This window comes from Acinonyx jubatus, chromosome C1, assembly GCF_027475565.1.
Source record: "Acinonyx jubatus isolate Ajub_Pintada_27869175 chromosome C1, VMU_Ajub_asm_v1.0, whole genome shotgun sequence".
In the NCBI taxonomy this organism is placed as follows: Eukaryota; Metazoa; Chordata; class Mammalia; order Carnivora; family Felidae; genus Acinonyx; species Acinonyx jubatus.
In genome coordinates this window covers 14,779,135-14,802,316 of record NC_069381.1, presented here as the reverse complement: position 1 = coordinate 14,802,316, position 23,182 = coordinate 14,779,135, and the positions used below count along the sequence as shown (strand labels likewise).

The following is a 23,182-nucleotide window of genomic DNA, read 5'->3' as shown; positions in this document are numbered from 1 at the left end:
TTTGGTGCCTGGACTCTGCTAAATGTCTCACTGGACGGACAGCCTAAGAGGCTCACAGAGAACTGTTGCTCCTCTAAGAGAAAATCAATGACAAAAGTCTGGTACTCAGTGTTTCCAGTGGTGGCAGTGTCCTTGGTAACCCCTCTCTCTCAGGTTTGCCCCCCAACTCCCACCTCCCAGAGTCTCCGCCTGGTGCGTTATGAACTTAACTCACTCTCTTGAAATCAGAGGCTCATCTTTACCTCGTGATTCAATGAGGACAGCCATTCTGAGCTGGGAATGGCTCCCTAGGGACATCTGGCTGCAGCGGAAACTGCCCATCTCTCAATCGTTCCTAACAAGATCCACATCATGCACATTTCAAAATGGCCCAATAGGACTGTGCTCAGCATGGCTAATGAAGGATTTTAGCCTTTGGCAAAGAAATGGCAGGGTTGGTTAAGATCAAACTGTTTCATTTAAGACTGATGGTCTTTTAACAAGCTCCCAAGGAACCCATGAAAGGGTCTGTAGAATAAAGCAAATAATCAGAACCCATAAACAAGGACCCTTTAGTGGAGGCGCCACACCTGTTTGCGTTTTTACATTCCCTTTTTTGTTCTTCCCCCTGCTGTGTGCTAAGGATATAGGGATTTTGATGATGAAAAAGAAAAAAAACCCAAAACCAGATTAGATCATGTGCTGCTGGTTCTCAGCCAGCTTTACTAGATTGCATCTCCCAAATGAAGAAGTTGAAATTTTTGTTTTGACATTTAGGAGCTTACAGGACCTGACTGCCACCTTCCTTTTTAATTACTTCCTCCCCGTTCTCTGTCATCACGTGTCCTGGGCTCGGGCTGTCCCAGCCAGCTCTTGGTAGCTTTGCACTTTTTGCTTATTTTCCTTCCTCTGCATGAAGTCTTTCCTACTCCCACCTCCCCACTCCACCCTCCGTCATGTTTACAGAACTCAAATTCCTTCCCTAGTGAGGAGAGGAAGCTGCACCTCCCTATGCGGGCGGAGTTTTGCTTGCCCTAATTCCATTGGGCCCGGATAGCAGATAACTGTCCATTTCTGCTTCTCCCCAAGACCCTACACTGCCAGAGGGCAGAGCCTGGGTATATACGGTTGTATATTCTAGTGCCCAGCCAGAGCCTCGGATGCAGGAGGCTCTCATAATCATGGGTTGTGGAGCGGCGTGTTCTTCTTGTTCTTTTTAAAATCAAGTTTTATTAGTTCAAAACATGCCATACGTTCATGCTCAAAAGGTACAAAAGAGTCAAAAGTCACCCTGTTCTCTAGCCACCAGATTCCTTTCTATGTAAACAACCAATATCATCAGCTTTTTATGAATCTTTCTAGATATATGTAAACATATATATTTCCCCCTCCTTTTTAAAAAAGTTTATTTGAGAGAGAGAGAGAGCACGTGCGCGAGTGGGGGAGGAACAGAGAGAGAGAGAATACTAAGCAGGCTTCATGCTATCAGTGCAGAGCCCAACATGGGGCTTGAACCCACAAACTGTGAGATCATGACCAAGCTGAGATGAAGAGTAGGATGCTTAACTGACTGAGTCACCCGGGCACTCCCTCCCTCCTTTTCAAAATAAATGGGATCATACTTAAACAGGTTTGCACTTTGCGTTTTCACATTACTATGCTCATATACACCTACTTAAAAATTTTTTTTTAATGTTTATTTTTTAGAGAGACAGAGACGGACAGAGCATGAGCGGGGCAGGTGCAGAATGAGAGAGGGTGGGACAGAATCCGAAGCAGGCTCCAGGCTCTGAGCTGTCAGCACAGAGCCTGACGCGGGGCTCGAACTCACAAGCTGTGAGATCATGACCTGAGTCGAAGTCGGACACTCCGCTGACTGAGCCACCCAGGTGCCCCCCGTATACACCTATTTTTAAAACTTACTTAACCAATTAACTATTGATAACGTTGACATTGTTTTTATTCTTGTTATTAAAAACAATGCTGCAATGAATAATCGTGTATATTTGTCATGTTCAGATGTGTAAGAATTTATGTAGGTAGAATTTCTGGAGGTGGAATTTCTAGGCCAATGGGTGTGGGCACTTTTACTCTTGATCATCATTGCCTAATTGTTAATTATAAGGAATGTGCAGTTTCACACCCATCAGCAATATATGACAGCCTCTGTCCCTGCACCTTTGCCAACACAATGTGTTATTAACTTTTGGGCAAGTTCCATTAAAAAAATTAAAGTTAGACTTCATTTTAAGTGTATATGCGTGTGACAAATTCACGATCACCTCTTGGATTGAAAATCATCAAAAGTATCTGGGGATGTTAACAATCTGGAGATTCTAACCCCATGTTCTTGGTTAGACTCCAAGTAATTCTTGGTTGACTCCAAGGATAATTAAGGAATGTGGTCGAAAATGTCATGGATAGCCAATTTCTTTAGTAAAGAGGTTTTATTTTTGTGGCGAAATTTACAGATTTTAGATGCATTTTACATATTAATCTTGACCCGTGGGTACCTTCCTACATTTTCAAGAATTTAAAGCATAACCTGTAGGAGCTAGCTTGATGAACACACGGATGTTTTGGGTAAGATTTTGTGTATCTTCTGATTATTTTAGTTAAGAGATCACTAAAGAGGTCAGAAGATAGTCTGGAAGCTGTTCTATAGTCGTCTTGTGAGGATTAAATGGCATGTCCGTAATACTTCTGTCACAGTACCCGACACATAACAGGCACTCAACAAAATAGCTGTAATTATTAGTTAACAAATATGTTGTTGTAGGAGTGATGCCAGATTAAAGGGCTACTTTGGTGGTATAATCTGCCCTCTTGGAGGTTAAGGGCTCTGGAGTGTGATGAATTCCTCTCTAGCACTCATTAGCAGTGTGACTTTGTGCATATTCCCTAACTTCCCCGGCCTCAGTTTTCGCGTCTGTAAAGTGGAAGAATAAAATCCAAGGCTCAAGGTTTGCCATAAGCTTAAATGTGCAATACTCCTAAGTGCCTGCTGACACTCGTCCTCTTCTTTCTTCTCAATCTACTGACTGGAGCCATCCAAGAACCCATCAAACAACCCAGTAAGCCCAGGAAACCAGAGGGATCGAGACCAGGGCGCCGCGAGCACGTCAACTGTGGCCGGTGCGCCGCGCGTCCAAGCGGAAGAAGGGTCAGGAGCGACAAGCCGTCGCCGAGCTCCCCCAAACCATCCCGCTCCTCCCCTCCGCGAAGTAGACCCCGCCGCCGTGCAGGCCGCCGTGCAGGCCGCCGCAGCCGGACGATCACCCCGGCAACGCCGCCTTCCGGTCTGCTCGGCCCCGCCCACTTCCGGTGCCGGCGCCGCGCGTCATCGCCTGGGGACCGAGAGCCGTTCTCGCGAAGGGCGGTGCGGGGGCGCGGTCCCGGTGGAGGGCGGCGGAACTCCGGGGGCGCGCGGCCTGACCTCGGCGTCGCCACCGGCACGCGGCCATGGAGAGCGGAGGGCGGCCCTCGCTGGGCCAGTTCATCCTCCTGGGCGCCAGCTCTGTCGTCACCGCCGTCCTGTACTCCGTGTACCGGCAGAAGGCCCAGGTCGCCCAAGAGCTCAAGGTCAGTGCTGGAGCCAGCCTGGCCTCAGCCGGGTCACCCCTGCCCCCGGTCCTGGTGAGCCCACGGTTCGCCTTGGGCCGCTCCAGCGTCGGAAACTTGGCCAGAGGGGAAACCGGCCCTGACAGGTGTCGCTCCGCCAGTCCCTGGAAGAGCTAGGACCAGAATTCGGGTTTCGTAATAACCGTTTCACTGCCCCCTTTCCTCCGAAGCCCCTCTCATTACTCGGAATCTCGATTTCATGACTTTATTCGACAACTATTTGTTGACCACCGACTCTGCTCCAGGCCCTCGGGGACCAAAGTCCCTACCCTCACGGAGATCGCCTCTGGTACAAGCAGACAGACAGTAACAAGTACATCAGATGGCATGACAGATGGGGAGAAAAATACTACAAAATAATGTGGGGAAGAGAGGAAATGCAGTGCTGGAGAAAGGGAGGTTTGCTATTTTAAATAAGGTGACATTTAGCAGAGCCCAGGAGGAGGTGAGGGAGACCGTGCAGGTGTCTAGGGGAAGAACAATTCAGATGGAGGAGATAGCAAGTGCAGAAACCCTAGACTTTGCCCATTTATGTAACTACTCAGTTCCTTGCTTCTACAGACTCTTCCTTTTTAATATTTTAGTTATTTTAAAAATAACTCTTCCTTGGGCTGCCCTTTACAGCTTAGCACCTTCTCATCTTTTTTTTTTTTTTTCTTCACGATAATTTTTTGAGGTAGAGAAAATGACAGTTCCCTCCAGATTGCAAAGCAGGAAATTGAGAGTCAGAGGAAAGGTCTTACAGCTGGTCTGGTTGGAACTTAACGTGAGGTCTTTTGATTCCAAGTGTGGGATTTTTTTTTTTTTTTTTTTTTTTTTTTCTGATTGGCCACATTGCTTTATTGTGAATGTCTGGCCCATGAGAGATGGACCTCTTTAGGTCGGAGGCAGGGTCTCATTTGTGCTTTGTCTTTCTTTCCTTCTAGGTTCTAACTCCGTGCTTGACGAGTGATAGATGCTCAGTAGATGTTTGTCGATTCCTTTTGGCTGAAATGTCCCAATATCGCAGTTAGGGCTTAACTTGACATTTATTTGAAGAAGGATTCCTAAACCAGACTCAGCTCATTATCATCATATCGTTTTCAGTGGAATCCCTGCTATCGAGGGGAGTGTTGGAATCCATCTGAAATGAACTGGGTTACCACGCAGTTGGATTTGTGGTGCATATGGCCTCCTCGTGAGATTCCAGCTGCCCAGTTGTTTTTCTGATTATAAATAAGTCACTCCTGAAGTGATTGGCTAGGAGTATAACTGATAACTTCACTCGCTGCCTCTCAAAGTCAGAAATCAGGTTGGCATCAGGCTGGCTGAATGTGGGAGCTTTGAAACCGTGAACTCTCCAGGATCCGTTTTCGAAAAGTCTTGCCAGTTAGTTCCCAAATGAGGATGAAAAAGCCCCTTCCTGGAAAGAGTCGGGATTCCTAACATTTTAGAGTCTGTTCTCTTGATCAGACTGCAAAACTTCCAGAGTAGGTTTGAGTCTTATCCTTGTGGATCTCTCATGGCGATGGGAATACATACTGCATGCCTGCTATGTGCCCGTCCCTGGGCTAGGCTCTCCCACACCTTAAGCTTCATTTAGTACACCTAAAACTCCGGTGAGATTTTTCTCCCCAGGTTTTTAAAAAGTTTTTTAATGTTTACTTATATTTTGAGAGAGAGAGGGGGAGACGGAGGGGCAGAGAGATAGAAACAGAGTCTGAAGCAGGCCCCAGGCTCTGAGCTGTCAGCACAGAGCCCGATGCGGGGCTCGAACTCACGAGCTGTGAGACCATGACCTGAGCTGAAGTCGAGCGCTTAACCAGTGGAGCCACCCAGGCGCCCCATTTTCTCTCCAGTTTTTTGAAAGTTTTGGAAAGGGACACTCAGGCAAATTAGGTTGCTCAAAGTCATAGGAGATACACTGGAGCTTGATTAAACCCCAGGTCTTTCTGACCCTATTCCCACTCATCTTTAAAAAAAATTCTAGGGGCGCCCAGGTGGCTCAGTGGGTTAAGCATCCGACTTCGGTTCAGGTCATGATCTCGCGGTCCGTGAGTTCCAGCCCCGCATCGGGCTCTGTGCTGACAGCTCAGGGCCTGGAGCCGGCTTCGGATTCTGTGTCTCCCTCTTTCTCTCTCCTCCCCCACTCACGCTCGGTCTCTCTCTTCTCAAAAATAAATAAACGTTAACAAAAAAATAAAAAAAAATCGACCTGGCCATTCTGTGGTGGATACTTTCCCAGTTGTGTGACTTCAAGCAAATCACTTCACCTCTCTGAGCCTCCGTTTCCTTGTCTGTAGTTGGGGATAATAATGTCTACTGTATAGGGATGGTAGGAGCATCACATGAACTTACACACTTAAAGTGTGTAGCTTAGTGCCTGGTGTATACAGCTGACCTTGGAACAACATGGGTTTGAGCTGTCCGGGTCCACTTATCCGCAGGTTTTTTCCGATAAATACAGGACGGCAAATGTATTTTCTCTTAACGATTTTTTAAAAAAATACTTTTTTTCCCCTCTAGCTTGCTTTAGTACAGGAATACAGTGTAAAACACGTATACAAAATATGTATTGGTTGACTGCTTATGTTATCAGTAAGGCTTCTTGTCAAAGTAGGCTATGAATGGTTAAGTTATATACAGATTTTCAAGTGTGGGGGGGCGTCGGTACCGCTAATCCCTGCATTGTTCAAGGGTCAACTGTAGTGGGTCTGAGTGGTTATTCTCTAACGTATTCATCAGACACCTATTGGGCGCCTGCTATGGGTCAGGCACTGTTCTCGCCACTAGGGGGGGACAGCAGTGAACAAGACGAGCAAGGTCCCATCATCTTCCACAGTTGAATAGTCCGGGGGAGGGAGACAGATAACAAGTCAATAGACTGTAAGCGTGAGTTGCTAGGCTGCTATTTGTATTATCCTCACAGGGTAGGTGGTTAATAAGTTTGTACTGACGTGGCTCCTGTCGTTTACTGCATAGCACTAGCCTCACCTCACAGTGACCTCAGAGTGCCAAGTCCCCCCTCACTCCCAGAGGCTTTACTTGCCTGGCATCTTCAGATTTGTTGACGGCGATATGCCGCAAGTAGGGAGTATCCTTCATTCATCCCTGAATGCCCAGCGCCCAGCACAGTGCCTGGCGCATGGGTGCTCAGGACACGGTCATCGATTTTATTAATTTTGTCTTGTTTGTGATGCAGCGGGCGCCAGGCGTGGTGGGTCCCCACGCGCGGTAGGTCAGAGGCTGAACGGAGGGAGGGGTGGCGGGAGTAGGGAGGTGGCAGCGGTGGTCACCGTGCTCGCCTGCTTGTCCAGGGGTAGGACGGCGAACGGGAAAGCGGGAGAGTAGCGCCAGCAAACAGAGCCTCACCCTGCAAAGTGAAGGCATCCCTTTCCTGCCATGCGTAATGGGGAGCACGGATGGAGACATGCTCAGAGACCCCGCTGCCCGGGCCACTGCCACGCGTCTGGCGCCCGTTTAGGTGCTTTACACGTAAGGCCTTTGGATGCGCAGTTCGGTGTCGTCAGGAAGAGATTAAATCATGGTCAGTCTATGGTATGAAAACTGATAAGTACCTTTGCTGTTTTCACCAAAAGAAGTTAGAACGCAAAGGAGGGTATGTTTCCAATAACAGGAGAAAGAATGTGCACGGCACCCCGGTCTCTAGATGGCACACGCCTGGTTATGTGGTACAACTTCTGGGACACAGCTTGGGGACGTGGTTCTTCACACGCTCCTTCCTGCCTGATTCCCTCATTCTCCCCATGTGAGACAAGCAAAGAGTCATTTTCTTGTTTGGCCTTTAGGTTTGATAGAACGCGCAGTACTCATCAGTCAGCGTAATATGTTGTTTGCATCTAGGGAGCGAAAAGAATCCACTTGGGTGAAGACTTGAAGAGCATTCTTTCAGAAGCTCCAGGAAAATGTGTGCCTTATGCAGTTATTGAAGGTATGTTTATTTATTGGTAAAGTTAAAAACTTCCTCTTCTAGAAGTTTGATAAAAATCTTGGCTGACATCGAGGGCCTTTTGTAGCCTTGGGGCAGTGGTCCAGAACTTGGGCTTCAGGGTCAGAAAGACCTGGGTTTTTGCTGTGTGATCCTGGGGGCAACCACCGAACCTTTCTGAACCTCCCTTGCCCCATCTGTAAAGGAATTCCTCCCTTACAGGGCTGTCGTAAAGCTGAAAGGAGGGATCCTTGTAAAGTGCTTAGCAGAGCGCCCGCAAAACATAACCTGCCGTGATAATCCTTTTCATCATTTTGGTTAATTAAGCTCAAACCAGACGAAATGTCAATCACCGTAAAAGGAGAGGGCGGAAGAATCCTTCAGAAGGCGGATAATTTGTTTCCGTTTAGGAGCTGTCCGATCGGTTAAAGAAACGCTTAACAGCCAGTTCGTGGAGAATTGCAAGGGAGTGATTCAGCGGCTGACCCTGCAGGAGCACAAGATGGTGTGGAATCGAACCACCCACCTCTGGTACGCATCCCCTCTCGCCTCGCCACCCCTCACGGTTGGTCGGCTCAGACGCTGGTGTCGCGCACAGACCAGTTTCTTCATGCTGACAGCGTGCTTGCGTGTGGCCTGAGGACCTCTTCCATCAGAGTCCCCGAGGCATCTTGTTCAAATGCAGGTTCCTGGGCTGCGTTCCAGACCTACCGAGCCAGCATTCGCACCGTGGGGGGCGTGGAATCTGTTGGTATGCCCACTGGGTTTGAGAGCCACCGATTTATGGCATGGGTTCGTGAATTCAGCATCTATTGCAACAGTTTTGTGCCATCACACAGACAACCGTTTTTCCAACTGACCTAGTTTTTTGTGTGGTGTAGTTTTGTTCTGTATTTTGCTTTTTATCGTGGTAAGAGCGCGTAACGTGAGACCTACCCTTCTGGCACGTTTGGGAGCGTGGCAGGCAGTGCTGTGACTTCCAGCACATCTCCAGACTTTCTTCACCTCGTATAACTGAAACTTTATACCCATTGTACAACAACTCCCGTTTTCTTCTTCCCCAGCCCCCGGTGACCACAGTCTGCTCTCTGTTTCTATGAGCGTGACCTTTTCAGATCGTCGTGTACGTGGAGTCATGCGGCGTTTGTCTTTCTGCTGAGTGGCCCAGTTCGCTCAGCACGCCGTGCTCCAGGCTCATCCCTGTTGTCGTCGCAGACGGCAGAGTGTCCGTCTTTTCTGTGGCCGAGTGATGTCCCACTGTGTGCGTGTCACGTTTTCTTTAAACACTCAGCCGCTGACGGGCACCCAGGTTTCCGTGTCTTGGCTCCCATGACCAATGCTGCAGGGAACAGGGGAGTGCAGCTACCTCTTTGAGATCCTGATTCCAGTTCTTTGGGATGTAACCCTGGAGGATTGGGATTGCCGGATCATATGGTAGTTTTTGTTTGTTTGTTTGTTTTTAATTTTTTTTCAACGTTTTTATTTATTTTTGGGACAGAGAGAGACAGAGCATGAACGGGGGAGGGGCAGAGAGAGAGGGAGACACAGAATCAGAAACAGGCTCCAGGCTCCGAGCCATCAGCCCAGAGCCTGACACGGGGCTCGAACTCACGGACCGCGAGATCGTGACCTGGCTGAAGTCGGACGCTTAACTGACTGCGCCACCCAGGCGCCCCTGTTTGTTTGTTTTTTAATGTTTATTTATCTCGTGAGAGAGAGAGTGCATGCAAGTGGGGGAGGGGCAGAGAAGGGGCGACAGAGGATCCCAAGCGGACTCTGTGCTGACAGCAGAGAGCCCGACTCAGGGCTGGAACTCATGAGCCGTGAGATCACAACCTGAGTCGAAGTCAGATGCTTAGCCGACTGAGCCACCTGGGCACCTTTGTCGTAGTTCTGTTTTTAATGTTTTTAAAGAAATCGGATGTTTGTTTGAATGTGGCAAAGAGAAATAAATGGCAGAAGTGACCTGTGACAGTGTTTATTGCCCACTGGTATTGCCCGAGAACCTAAAAAATTGAGCTTCCCTATTATGAGGCACTCGGATAGTAGCGATTTGTGTGTATTCCTCTAGGTATTTCAAACTTTATCCTGTCCTGGCATTTCGGCCATCCTGTCTCTGCCTGGGCATGAAGTGTTTGCTGTCCTTCATTTTATCTTGGGCTCTCTTGCTGTCTTAGGAATGACTGCTCAAAGATCATTCACCAGAGGACCAATACGGTGCCCTTTGACCTGGTACCCCACGAGGACAGCGTGGACATGGCCGTGCGAGTGCTGAAGCCCCTGGACTCCCAGGATCTGGGCCTGGAGACTGTGTACGAGAAGTTCCACCCCTCCATCCAGTCCTTCACTGATGTCATTGGCCACTATATCAGCGGCGAGCGGCCCAAAGGCATCCAGGAGACCGAGGAGATGCTGAAGGTTGGGGCCACACTCACGGGGGTCGGCGAGCTGGTCCTGGACAACAACTCCGTCCGCTTGCAGCCCCCCAAGCAGGGCATGCAGTACTATCTAAGCAGCCAGGACTTTGACAGCCTGCTGCAGAGGCAGGAGTCGAGCGTCAGGCTCTGGAAGGTCCTGACGCTGGTCTTTGGCTTTGCCACATGCGCGGCCCTCTTCTTCGTCCTCCGAAAGCACTATCTGCAGCGGCAGGAGCGGCTGCGCCTCAGGCAGATGGAGAAGGAGTTCCAGGAGCACGAGGCCCAGCTGCTGAGCCGCGCCAAGCCTGAGGACAGGGAGAGTCTGAAGAGCGCCTGCGTCATGTGTCTGAGCAACTTCAAGTCCTGCGTCTTTCTGGAGTGTGGGCACGTTTGTTCCTGTGCCGAGTGCTACCGCGCCTTGCCGGAGCCCAAGAAGTGCCCCATCTGCAGACAGGAGATCACCCGGGTGATTCCCTTGTTCAACAGCTAACAGTCTGGAAGCCCCACAGGTAGACGTGAAGGGACCCCCCCCCCCCCAACCTTCTCAGGAATTTTCGTCTTGAGGCCTTTAGCAGAGCAGTGATGGGGGCAGCTGTTATCCTAGGTACGACCGAGGGAGGGGACTGGGGGAGTCAGATCTCACGCCTCTAGCACTAGATGATGCCTTTCCACCCTGAGGGGGACCCTTCCAGCACTGCCTCAGAATCCCAGCCCCACCCTGGCTGGGTGTGGTGGCCTTGCATTCCTTCCTGGAACCTGAGGAGTGTGCGTGTGACTGACAACACCGCATCGCTCAAGGGCCCGAGCCAGTGACCTCTAGCTCTTCTGTTCTGGTGTCTTCTGGTCCTTTCTGGGGAATTGCTCGTTCCTGTGGACTTCAGCCTTGAGTGACTCAGCCAGCAGGGAGGCAGAAGTCGGGCTCTGGGTGCGGTGTGTGTCTGGAGGAGCTGCCTCTGAAGAGACTCTCAGTCTTGCTTGTACCCCAGGAGGAAGCCAGGCTGGCCGTGTCACTCGTGTCCCTTTCCCTCACCGGCTTACCTCGTAAATGTGTGCACATGTGTGTCAGGACGGAAGAGAGTGAAGTCTGGCATTTGCCTTCTACCTAAAAGATGGGAACTGCTCGGCAAGCTGAAGAGCGGTCACTTGAAGGGACAGTTGCGCTGTCTTGCGGTCCCTGGTGGTGAAGACGGCAGTTTGGCCGCGGCCCTTCCGGTGTTCTAAAGGCAGGGCTGTCAGAGCGCTCCTCCGGCCCTGGTTGGGACCTCCCGAGACCTGAGGGGGCCGAGGGCTGGCTCCAGCTCTCCCAGCCTGAGATCAGCTGGAAAGGCATCGCCACCTGAAGGAAGTGGTAAGGCCTCTGCAGCCCTGGCCTCCCGGCCATCTCCGCTTCCCTCCAAGGCTGTCACCGAGGACAAGCAGCCAGCCAGCACCCCGAGCACAGAGCCTTTTCCAGGGTCCCGCCTCCTCACGTGGGAAAGTTAACATCCCGTGGGTGTAGTCACATCGCCCCCTCTGGATTGCCGTTCACCCCCTCACCTGCCAGACGAGGAGGGGAACCTCTCACCCCCTCCGGGGAGTCACAGTCTTATACACAGCTCTTCTCTCCCTTCCCTGGCTCTGAACATCCATCCCCATCCTCCTCTGTGTGGGGGCGGTGGGGGTGCTCTCAGGGAGCTGACTCCAGTTCTATGCAGCGTCCAGTGTGGACAGCACAAATTAAACACGTTACAACCAAGTGTTAGCCTGTTGCTTTGTCAACAAAAGTAAGATGGTTAGGCTAAGGCTTGCCCGAGATGGAATGGAATCCCGCCGCGGTGGGATGATCTAGGGACCTCAAGGCCTCTGTGTATATCTTCTTTCTCTGTAGAGAGGTGGTTGGGGGCTGCCCCAACCACAGGTGGTGTGCAGCTTGGGGAGGCGGAGGCCTGGGGGAGGGCGTTCCGGAGGCCAGCCTGTAGGTGGCGCTGGCCTCACTGAGACAGCCATCTTTGAAGAAGTCCTGACCAGAGGGGCACTGAGACCGTGGGACAGCCGTGGGGGGCTGGAGGATAGCGGGGAGGAAACTGATGTTTATAGTGTTGTACTCTGTGCTCTTTCAAGCTTTAATTTCAAGGCAGGTTAATCCTCACAAAACCTGCAGGCTCTCATGGCATCTCTCACAGTCAAGGAACTAGCCCAAGAGGGGAAGTTCACTGGGCTAGGGGCTTGCAGCTGATACGTGCTGGCTCTACATTTAAACTCCCAAGATGTTTTCAAAGCCCCCTCCTGCTGTGGCAGTGGGGCTGGCTAATTTCCTCCGTGTGCGGGAATATCCCACAAGGTATCGCTCCCATGTTAGCGGAGGGGCCAGCTGTGCAGGAACAGGCAGACGCGAGAACCCTTGTGCCTGTACCGAGTCCTGTCCGGTGAGGTGGGAAGAGTTTGGGTTTCCATGGAGCTGCCTTGGGGGTCGGGCAGGGTGAGGGGGTGGCCGAGCGTCCTGAAAGCACCTGCCCCCTTTGTCCTGTCCTTCAGGCCTTTGTCAGAGGGTGAATGAGCTGCCTGCGGTGGGTGTGCGTGGCAGTCTACCAAGAGTTCAGCCCTTGGCACAGATTTCATGCGAAAATCAGACCAGGGTGATCGAAGAGGGAAGGCAGCCTGCTCTACCCCAGCTCCTCTCAGATCTGGGCAGATCGCATCTGCCCCAAGTGTTTTTCCAAGCGGAGCTGGGGGAGACCCACAGCAGCACACTGTCCCTGCCCTAGGAAGTGACAGCTGGTTGGGAACATGGGCACACATATCCTCAGGTTCTGGATTTGAGGTCCCTGCTAGGTCCTAGCCCAGCTGGGGCTGGGACTGTCACAGTCTCGTTCACCTGTGGCCCTTCCCACATTCCATCCCGGGAGCCTCGTCTCCAAGAAGGTTGAACAGGACCTATGCTGGACGGAGATGGGCCCAGGCTGGGAGCAGGGCATGACAGGGGGGTGAGGACATAGCGGTTAGTTCTGGACTGGCCTTGGGATAGTTGAGAGTTTTCAATTCTTTGCTGATTCAACCCTTATGCTCACCACTTTAATCCTAGGCAAACAGCTTTAGAAGTCATCTTGAATAACCACGCCTGGCTTTGAACGTCTGCTAGGCACTTCATATGTGTTAATGCGTGTGGTCTACAAAGTGGATATTGTCATCCCCAGTTTACAAGTGAGAAAAGGGAGGGTTATGTTTGTGCTTACAGCCACACATCCTCAGGAGCCAGCCAGTGTTAGCTTCCTTACAGGCCTTGATTCTTAGACTTAGGGCAAGCAATCAGGGGAGACTGAATCACCCCTTTTTACAGGTTATGTGATGTGCTGAAGGCTACCAAGGTCTGACTATAATGCCTAATGTGATAAAAGACCAAAGGCAGTTCGTCTTTTATCACATGAAGCCTGAGAGGCTAAGAAGGGAAGTTGTCCAACAGACAACCGAGTATTACAGACACATAGTGTTTTCCAAGCCAGTCAGCACATTAACAATCATGAGTCACACCCTGGTTTCACATACCACAGGGTAAGGCTTTGAGGTTCCCTAGCTTATCTTGATGAAACAGGAGCTGGAAGGCAGGTCTTTGGAATCCTAACCCATTCAGAATTATGATAGAATATTCTAGAAGCAACAATATGTGGAACAACTAAACAGCACAACAAACTTGGCCAATCTGACACCCTTTATCACCCTGGTCTTAGGCCATGAAACCCCCAATTGGGTGATGGATCCAGTGCTGATCCCACAGGGCCTCTGGAATGCTCAGAGAAAGAGTTTGGTATCATTGACGAGCACTTACTTATCTAACAAACACTTGCTAAATGTATATTCTGTGTCTGGAGATGCAAAAATGAATAAAACAGCCTCTGCCCTCAAAGGGCTCAGAGTTGTCTTAATAAACCCCAACTGTCTGAAAGGCAAGTAAACCCTATTGGACGGGTGTGGTGACTCTCAGTTGTTGGGAATATATGTGGTCCACACAATAGCGTAGCTAGGATGGGCCTTTGAAATTGGCCTGGTTAGAGCAGATTCCCTGACCATTTAAAATAAACCATCCAAGGGCACCACATCATTGCTGAAGGGGAGCCAAGCAGAGAAGATCTACCCCACAGAGCCCAGAATGACCTACTTAAAACACCAAGTTGATCGTGTCCCTTCTCTGCTTAAAGCCCTTCCCCAGGCTCCCTGTCATCTCCAGGCCCAAGCCCTGACTCGTCCATGGCGTCTGCAGGCCTGTGTGACCCAGCCCCTGGCCACCTCTCCAAGCCTCTCTGCAGCTCTCTTTCTCACACCTGTGGCTCCGGCAGCAAAGGCACTGAGGTTCCTGAAATGTGCCATGCTGAGTCCTGCCTCTGGAACCCCAGATCTTTCTTCACCTTGCTAACATCTACTCACCCTTGAAAACTCAGCTTTAGGTGGTGTCTCCTCCCTTCCTAGATGCCTAGGCAGAGTTAGAGCCCCTTCCCCTGAGATTCCCTAATAGAGTCTTCCCTTTCCTGCCCTTAACCGAATTGCCCACGTCTTGGGCAGTTTCCGTATCTTAGTTCTTGCCAGGCACGATGTTTTGGTCGTCACTGTGCACTAATTAGAGCTAACTTCGGGCTTGCTCTTCGCTAGGTGCTCACTAAATGCTGCACGTGACTGATGCCATTTAACCCGCATCGTGAGTTACGTGTTTGCATCATTCTTCCTTTAAAGAAAAGGAAACCAAGACCCAGAGAGGTCAGGGATCTTGCCAAGCTCACAAGAGAGACAAGATTTAAGCCCAGGTGGTCTGACTCCAAGCCCAAGAGCTTAAGCAATGAGTGTATGTGGAGTGAGTGAGTTGACTAGTGAGGGAAATAGGTGTGGGGAACACAGTTCTGGAAGGCTGCCTGGGGCGGGAGGTGGTTATTGGACCAGAGATCTGGGCCATGACTTGGTTGTAAGGAGTGAGGGAAGAACCCCTCTTAGGGCCTCGAGCCAACGTGGATAAATTGTGTCAGAGAAACATCACGTCCAGCAAGCTGACCAGAACCTTGAGGACTCCACGCAAAGTTGGGACAACGTCCCTGTGTGGTGGGAAATAGTCTGGACTGGCAGCACGAAGGCTGGCCTGCTCTCAGGTCCTGGCTGTGTTGCTGTGTGATCTTAACGGAGTGATCTAACCTCTCTGGGTCTCAGCTCTATCTAGAAAAGGAGCAAGTCAGATTAGAAGCTTCCAAGTCTCCATCCAGCTCTGACAATTGGCGTCTCAGAGATGGGAATGCATGAGGGAGTGAGGAGGGCGGTTTTGAGGCTCTCTTTGGGGCTGCTGCTCTGACAGATGAGATGTGGGCCCTCTTCAGGCTTAGCTGCCTGCAAACAGCCTCAGGACCACGTTCCCATGAAGCTGGGGAGATCAGCACATTTTCTCTCTAATTAGATAGTGGTAACTTATCAATTTTGAATGGGAGAAGTTTCGATGTATGATGTCCTGAATTGCTCCCTGGAGTGCTCATTAGTCACTTCCCCTGCAGCTGCCTTATTGTTTTCCAGATGCCAGCCGAGGGACCTGGCATTTCCCTTTCCCAAGAGTAGGGCACACGAGGCTGAGCTAGTGACACTGGCTTTGGGCAGAGGGGCTGACTGGGCCTGGGTGAGGGTCTGCCTGGTGAAACTACAAGGCCTTCATCGCCCTTTATCCTCTGTCCCTTCCGGAGCGGCCTCCCATTACGTTCCTCAAATTCAGATCCCTCCAGGGTTGGGCCGTGACTCTGGAGAGCCACAACTGAACTCAATAAGCATTCATTAGGCACCTCGTGTGCCAGGCACCCTGGATCCATAAACCTGAATGCTCTCTAGGCCGCGGGGAGGGAGTTACAAATGAGGTCATATTAATCTTCATGTCCAAGTCGCCACAATTGCAGGCCTCCCATCCCCTCATCATCTTTCCTAGTATTTAAGGTGCTTCATAGGGTGGAGCTTCATAAATGCTTGCAATAAGTTTGTCCATAGTCTTTATTTCTTCCTACCCTTCCTGACTCAGGACTCTGCCGGCCATCTGTCCTAGTGCTGCAGTGTCTACCATGACCTCCAGGTGGCGCTGTGTCCCCACGGTTGAGGACGGCTCGAGGACTCGGGTGTAAACCAAGGCCGCGTTTCCAAAGGTCAATTTTCTCTTCCGCTCCGGGTGGGGAACAGGCCTCAGAGGCCTGAGAGCCCAGTCAGAGGAGGGTCCTGGGCTGCTGATCCCAGGGCCAGCGGGCCACAGCCCGGAAAGGGGGACAATCAGGGATTTTCTCTTGGGTTCCTTCCTATCTCTGCCCGAAGGAAGCTGGGTACAGATGTGAAAGTTTTGAGAAGCCCAGAAAATTCGGGGGGGGGGGGAGGGGGAACAATCCCACATTTCTCCCCCGATAATTTTCCAGGCATTCACATCTTTAAATATACTAACCCAGGCTTCTTTCAACAAAAATGAGATATGCATAATGCATCACATGTTCTTAAAATACCCAGATGACTTCATACTGGTAAAGGATGCTGAAAAAAAATTGTATGGCATAGATTCTGATTCTCCCCTCCACCGGAAGCCTTTTTTTCCGCGGAGAAATCCTGCTTCTCTCAGCCTGGCCTGCTGTCCTTGCTCTTGTCTCTTCTGTGCTGTCTTTGCCTTTGGCCCCTCGTCCATGTACCCAGCTCCTCTGGCCCCTTCTCGGCTGCTTGTATGAGACACAGCTGTCAACTGCTTTCCTTGGCGGTCCTGCCTCTTGTCTGCCCTGTTTGCCTCTTGCTTTCCAGTGTGTGTTAGAGTGTCTTCCTCTGCGTGTGGATCTGTCTTCCTCCTCGAGGCTTCCTTTAGGCTCTCTGCTTCTGTGGGTGTATTTCTCACCGGTGCCTGGCACCTGCCCTCGCAGACGGGATTTCCTTCTTCCGCAGCCCCTGCTCAGCTCCGGGTCTGGCAGGGCAGGATGGGGAGGGCCTCTGTGACCGTGCGGTGACCGCTTCTCAATTCCACTCTCCCTATTACATAGGAAGTTCCTTTCCTCAGAAGAAAGGGCCCTTCTGTCCACTCCTGGTAGGCTTTGGGTGGTAAGACTCCCAGCATGGAGCTGTCCCCTGCTCTTATCTGAGTGACCCAACAGCCCCTCATCCAATCCACACAATCTCCCTTTGAGGCTGGTCTGGTTACACCCCCCCCCCCCCCCCATTTTATAGCTGAGAGGAATTCTGGCTCAGAGAGGGAAGTGACTGCCTCAAAGTCACACAGGTAGGAAGGGGTGTAGCTGGGAGTGACCCCAGGTCTTCTGATTTACTCTCTTTCGCTTGCTCTTCACCGGGTCCAGTAGATAGATCTCTGTGCTGGGAGGCCTGGGGTCTTGGTCAGGGCTCTCTCTCCAGCCAGGCAGTTCACCTTCCTTGTTTGGGACTGACTTTTCCCTACCGTATGGTGGAAAGTGTCTCTCCTCTGCCCTGCCAACCTTACCGGTCCTCATGGACATTAAATGGCGTTGCATCCATGGGATGGGAAAGTGCTTGAGTAACAGTCCATGGAGGCAGAAGGGTCCAGAGCCTTGCACAGCCCCCCAGTGGGCTCAGAAGTCAATGGCCACTTTCCTCTGCACAGGCTTGAGCTGCCACAGGTCTGACCCCAGGTTTGGGGGAGAGTCAGGGGTGAGGGCCTCTGGGCTTAAGATGTTAAAAGCCTTTTTATTGTCACAGGAGACTGGTGGGGAATGTCCTTTATAGGACCAGTCCTGCATTCTTCATCTAAGGGGCCGTAAGGGTTCAGAGATCCCCTGGAAACTGGGTCCACAATTTTCTGCTACTGGGAAAGAGAACCTATCTCTTTTATCAGATTTCCAAGGAGTCCTCAGCCTGCAAGAGGTTTGGACTCTTTAAAATTTTTTATTTTTATTTTTACACTTATTTATTTTTGATAGAGAGAGAGTACAATTGGGGGAGGGGCAGAGAGAGGAGACACAGAATCCGAAGCAGGCTCCAGGCTCTGAGCTGTCAGCACAGAGCCCGATGAGGGGCTGGAACTCACCAGCCTTGAGATCATGACCTGAGCCCAAGTCGGATGCCTAACCGACTGAGCCACCCAGGTGCCCCAGGTTTGGACTCTTTAATCTCCACCGCCTCCATATCTGTAGGTAGTAGGCCTGAGGTGCAGAGACCAGAAGAGGCTTGTCCCTGGTTTCTTGATTCTTAGATGTCCTCAGGGAGGCAGTGTTGCCCAACAGTTGGGAACTCAGCCTTGAGTCAGACCTGTTGCCTCTCCTGCGCTGTGCAGCTTTGGGCCTGCTGCTCAACTTTTCTGGCCTCAGGCCCTTACAGATGGTATAAGATAGATGACAGTCACTCCCCAACGTAATCAGGAGCGTAGAGACGTCTGCAGCCATTGGCATGATCCCAGGGCAGGGTAAGCTCTTAGTAGCGATCGGGTAGTAGGAGTTTGGGATCGGGAGGTGGTGGTGACCCTTCCTGAACTTGCTGGAGTCAGCTCCTTCTTAGTCCCCTTTAGCTCAGCTCATTGCTCTGGTGAAGTCAGGGGCTCTTTGGTCAGCAGACTCTGGGGCTCTTGGGAGCTCTGGACAAGAGAAGCCCAGTGGGTGAGTAAATTATTCAGAGCGCAGCCAGACCACAGTTCCCGGCCTCCTGAGCCTCCCCCATTGGTCCACAAGGCTAAAGTTGTACCTGCCCTTGTCTGCTCCCAGGGTCGTGCGTACATGCAAAAGCACTGTGGCACCAGGCCTGTTTGCCGCCCTCTTCTCCTTTCCCAGCTGGAGAGGGACTATTGTTTTCCAGGGTGGCACAGAGCCCCAGCGTCCCCACCTGCTCCTTCTGGGCTGGGGATGGTAGGCAGAGCCTGCTGTCTTAGAGTTCAGGACCCCTCCCTCCATCCCCCATGTGAGGCTGTGGAGTGATGAGGGGAGGGGAGAGCACAGTCAGGACACCGGTCATCCCCTTTCATGTTCTGGTGACATCTGTTTCCTAAACTCCTCCCAGCTGTCCTCACTGCTCCTGAGGGGCCCCGTGGGACTCTTACTTTGTGGGTTGTTGGTACGATAAAAACTAAATAGGTTACCCTCTGATCCTTTTATTTATTTTATCTTAAAGAAACACAGCAAACTTCCTTGTTGAGAAAGCCCTTTTATTTTCTGACTAGTTGTGCTCGGTGCAGCTCCCCTCCCCCATACAATCCTGGGTGTGCTGGGTGATGCAGCGAGAAGAGCCAGAGTCCCGGGTTTCAGCAAGCCCCGTGTGGGCCCCAGTCTCCCCGTCCATAATGGGAGGAGGTTGGAAGAGGTGAACTCCAGGAGTGGCTTCACATTGAGCTGTCTAGGGCTCTGGGCATTCTTTGGAGACCCTTTAGGGAGTATGGGGGGGCACCCACAGTGTGGGTCTTGAGCCCCTAGTAACTTGCCTGTTACCTATTTTCTCCTAAGATTTTTCTTTTTTTTTAAAGAAAGTGTCTTGGTGATTAAACAAGTAAAGAAAAGATGCTAAGAGTCTTTTGAGTTGTACCCGGGGAAGGAAGGTAACTGTCGCAAAAGTCCCCAACACACATTTGCTGACCCAGTGGAAGATGAATGAATCCTTGTCTTTGGTTCTAGGCCTACACCATCTCCAGTCAGTTCACATGCTTCTCCCTCACTGCGTGTGTCTGTGCTGTGTGCATGAAAGTGGGGAGGTGCGGGCAGAGGCCATGCCTATCAAGGCCAGTGGGGAACCGGGGGCACTCAGGTTCTGGTGGATGAGTTGAGGGGCTGAGGGCGTGGGGGTGACATGTGATCACATCCAGCCTTGGCTCAGAGTGGTGGTCCCCTGCTGGGAGGCCACTTAGCCTCTCCGGAGGTGACCAGCTGGCCACTGGCATAGCACAGCATCCTGGCCTTCCCTGCTGACCGAAGGCTAGGGTGGGAGCCAGCCCTGGCAAGGCCATGGGACCCTGGGCCCGTGCTGTGGGCAGATGCAAGGCACCTGGGGCCAGGGTATCCAACAGCCCCACGCTTCTCCAAGTTTTGCCATCGCTCTCTGATGTGGCCGCTTGTGCCTCAGTTTCCCCATCTGGGTAGGAGAGTGGGGAAGGGAACAAAGGGAACCAACAGGTGCCAAGCATCTATTTTGCACCAGGTACTGCTGGGGCTGACTTTCCTTTTCTCTATACCCCAACACTGGGGTAGGGCTCCGTGCTCAACAGGGACTTGTGAAGACCTATTACTTTAACCCTAGAATGTCTGGGCCGAAGGGGCCATGGAGATGGTCCAGTCCTGTGGTCCTCAGTTCTACAGAGTCTTAGAGTCCAGTGAAGGAGCTTTCAGATGAAGTTAGAGCGGGGAGCCCCCCACCTTTGCCTCAAGCAGTTTTTGTCTGTTTTAGATTTGGGAGAACCGGCTGATTTTGCAGCTGGAAAAAAAAAAAGCTGTGATTTTCTTCAAGTTTCTCATTTTGTGATGTGGGGGTCAGAGGTGTAGAGGAGAGAATGAGCTTAGTCAAGGCCACAAAGAGTCAATAGCTAAAAATGGTAACTACATTTCTCCAGGACTTACTGTGTACCAGGCATATGACGCATGTATGATTTCCTTCCCTAGAACAAGCCCGACCAAATAGGAAGAATTTTTATTATCCCCATTTGACAGATGAGGAAACTGAGGCACAATGAGGTGAAATAATCAAGGAGTTAGGAAATGCTGGAGCAGAGATTTGAACATGGCGGCCCCAGTGAAGGCTGCCCCCTTCACCCTGGGCTACTGCACTAGACTGTGTATTGCCCTTCTTCCTTGCTGGGTAGCAGGGAGGGCAGCTGCCACTCTTACATGGTCCATTCCTCCATCTGGACCTGGCAAACTCAACACAGCCCTGGGCATCTGGCTCAGAGCCAGCCCCTCAGCTTTGGAGGGGAAATGGAATCCCAGGACATGTCTGTATCCCGGTCTACTGCTTTGGGATAAAGGGATGCCCCCCTGAAGAAGGGTGGACAAAAGAGAGGATCGAGTGTGGACTTTGTAAGGGAGACAGTTGGGAAAGGGTAGAGGTGGAGAATGTCCATGCAGTGTGGATTTGGAGACGCGGGTCAACCTTCAGGTCCCTTATCAGCGAAATGGGCTGGTCTGTCCCAGTCCTGCAGCTTCTAAAGGCCAAGGGGAGGCTCTAAGAAGGTTAATAGTCATGGAAATGCTTTTATAACTGTCAAGTGCCTCGTGCCTGGGGTGTGTGGGGGGGGGGAGGGTGAGGGGGGCGGAGTGTGTAGTTCAGAAAGGGGGTGGGTACTGAATTGGGAAGGTGCAATGCGGCCACCTTTAACCTTATTTGGAACAAGGCAAGGAAAACATAAAAACAGATGGGGTATAAAAGCCGGCTTATCTTCTTACTCTCACTTGCCGGGTGTGCAGGGATTCATCTGCCCTCCCTGTGCTGTTCTGCTTACCTCTGACTGGGGGCGGGGGGCACTGTGGCAGGTGCTCAGTGTGTAAACTGCTTCGGAACACAGCAGCAAGAAAGGAAGCAGGTGAGTGCGAGAAGAGCAGAGTAGTCCCAGCCCTGCATGCTAGCACCGCAGAGTATCCCTTCGAGGACCTGGAACCACAGCTGGAAGAGTGGCTTCTCCTGGCTCCATCACTAGTCTGCGACCTTGGCAAGTCACTTACCTCTTTCTGGAAACATCAGTTAGACAGGGATGCAGCGGGCTCTTCTTTCTACCTCAGAAGGTATTTATTTCGAGAAGCAAGGTCAGTAATGGATGTGAAATGCTTTGGGGGAAAAATAGAAAGCAGGGTACAAACGGTAAGAGCTTCTTGTCGTAACCTAATCATCCTGCTTGTTATGCTTTTGTTTTCTCTTCCAGCAATTGGCCTGGTGCTAACCTCAAAGGGGACACTGTGTAAAGCCTTCATGAATGGAGCCTGGGGACTGTGGAGGGAAGCAAAGGGAAAGCTGACAAGCCGTGGGATTTGGGGACAAGCCCCTGAGCCAGTTTCAGTTTCCCCCTCTGTAAATGAGGGGGTTGAACTACATCATCCCTAAGGATCCTCTCAGCTCTGACAGCTCGGAAGCGGGAATGAATGCAGTAGTGGTGTTCTTTCTCACTCAGGAAGCACCAGGAGCCCGATTTCATTTTGTCTTCCTGACAGTCCTTGAGGCACAAAGGCAGCTGGCCAGCCGCGCGCCCCATTTTACAGCGGAGATTATGGAAGTTCAGAGAGAGGAGGTGGCTTGTCCAAAGTCACACAGCTAGCAAATGACGGGACTGGGATTCCAACCCAGGCCTGAATCTCATTCCACACCATTCGATCTGCCCCACTGTCTCTTTCCCATCGCTCAGCCCTCTTCCTCCCCTCTCTGCAAGGTGCCTGCCTCTGGGGCCCTTCTGCACCGTTGGAGGAGGGGGGCTGGGCTAGCTCCCCTCAGGTAGTCTTTCTATCACGTGTTGTGTCGCTAAAAAAAAGCACACCCCTTTCCCTCCAACCTGTCCCCCACCCAGAGTTCTAGAATTAAGGGGAGAGTGTACCTGAGGGTGCTCTTGCACTAAGGATGGGACCAGGTGCAGGGAAGCAAGTTGAGCCAGTTGAGACCTCACGGCAGGGGTGGGAGGAGAACCTAGATGCGTTCCCTAGCCCTGCCTTCAGCAGGTTGCACGACCTTGAGATGGTTGCCCCTCTCGGCGGGCAGGCCGGCTCTGCTGAGTGAAGGCGGTCTCCAGGGGGAGAGCAGGTGCTGTTGGCTCTGGGCGAGGATAACGAGCCCTCCTCATGCACCTTGCCCCCTCGGAGTTACCATCTGCTTGGCAGCTGCGCCTCCCAGTCCTCTGGGGCTGCCCCAGTCTCCCTCTCGGGACGGGTCCCGGGAGCCCGCTCCTCGGCCCAGAAGCCAGTCTCTCCCCGGGGCTCAAGGCTGTTGCTGGCAGGGAGGTCCCCCCCCGCAGAGGGCTGCAAGGCCCTGGGCGTCCCCGGAGGAGGCAGCGGACGCCGAGAGCCCGGCATCCCGGGCGAGCCCAGCATAATGAGGCGCTCCACTCTCCTCCGGGAGGCGGGGCTGCCCCCTCCCTTCCCCCTCCCCCCTCCGCCTCCACCCCCAGGCCCCGCGGGAGCCCGAGTCCTGAGCCGCGGCCCGGGAGCAGGGCCTTCCAGGACGATCGGGGGTGGGAGGGACGAGAGGGAGGGTGAGAGACCCAAAGCGCCGCGCCCGGAGCGTGTGAAGCGGGGCGCAAACGTGGTGGGGGGAGGGGGCTCCCTGGTTTGAGGCCGGCGGTGGGGAGGCGGGGGGCGGCGTC

At 52.0% G+C, this 23,182-nt stretch overlaps 1 protein-coding gene across 1 annotated transcript; it reads left to right on the top strand.

Moving 5' to 3' along the window:
* Window positions 1–3,303: 3,303 nt before the first annotated feature.
* On the top strand, window positions 3,304–11,680 carry MUL1 (mitochondrial E3 ubiquitin protein ligase 1). The gene is made up of 4 exons (XM_015086389.3): window positions 3,304–3,561; window positions 7,444–7,531; window positions 7,939–8,059; window positions 9,706–11,680. The coding sequence occupies exons 1-4, from the start codon at window positions 3,442–3,444 to the stop codon at window positions 10,433–10,435; spliced, it is 1,059 nt and encodes a 352-aa protein (XP_014941875.2). The 5' UTR covers window positions 3,304–3,441; the 3' UTR covers window positions 10,436–11,680.
* The last annotated feature ends 11,502 nt before the right edge of the window (window positions 11,681–23,182 follow it).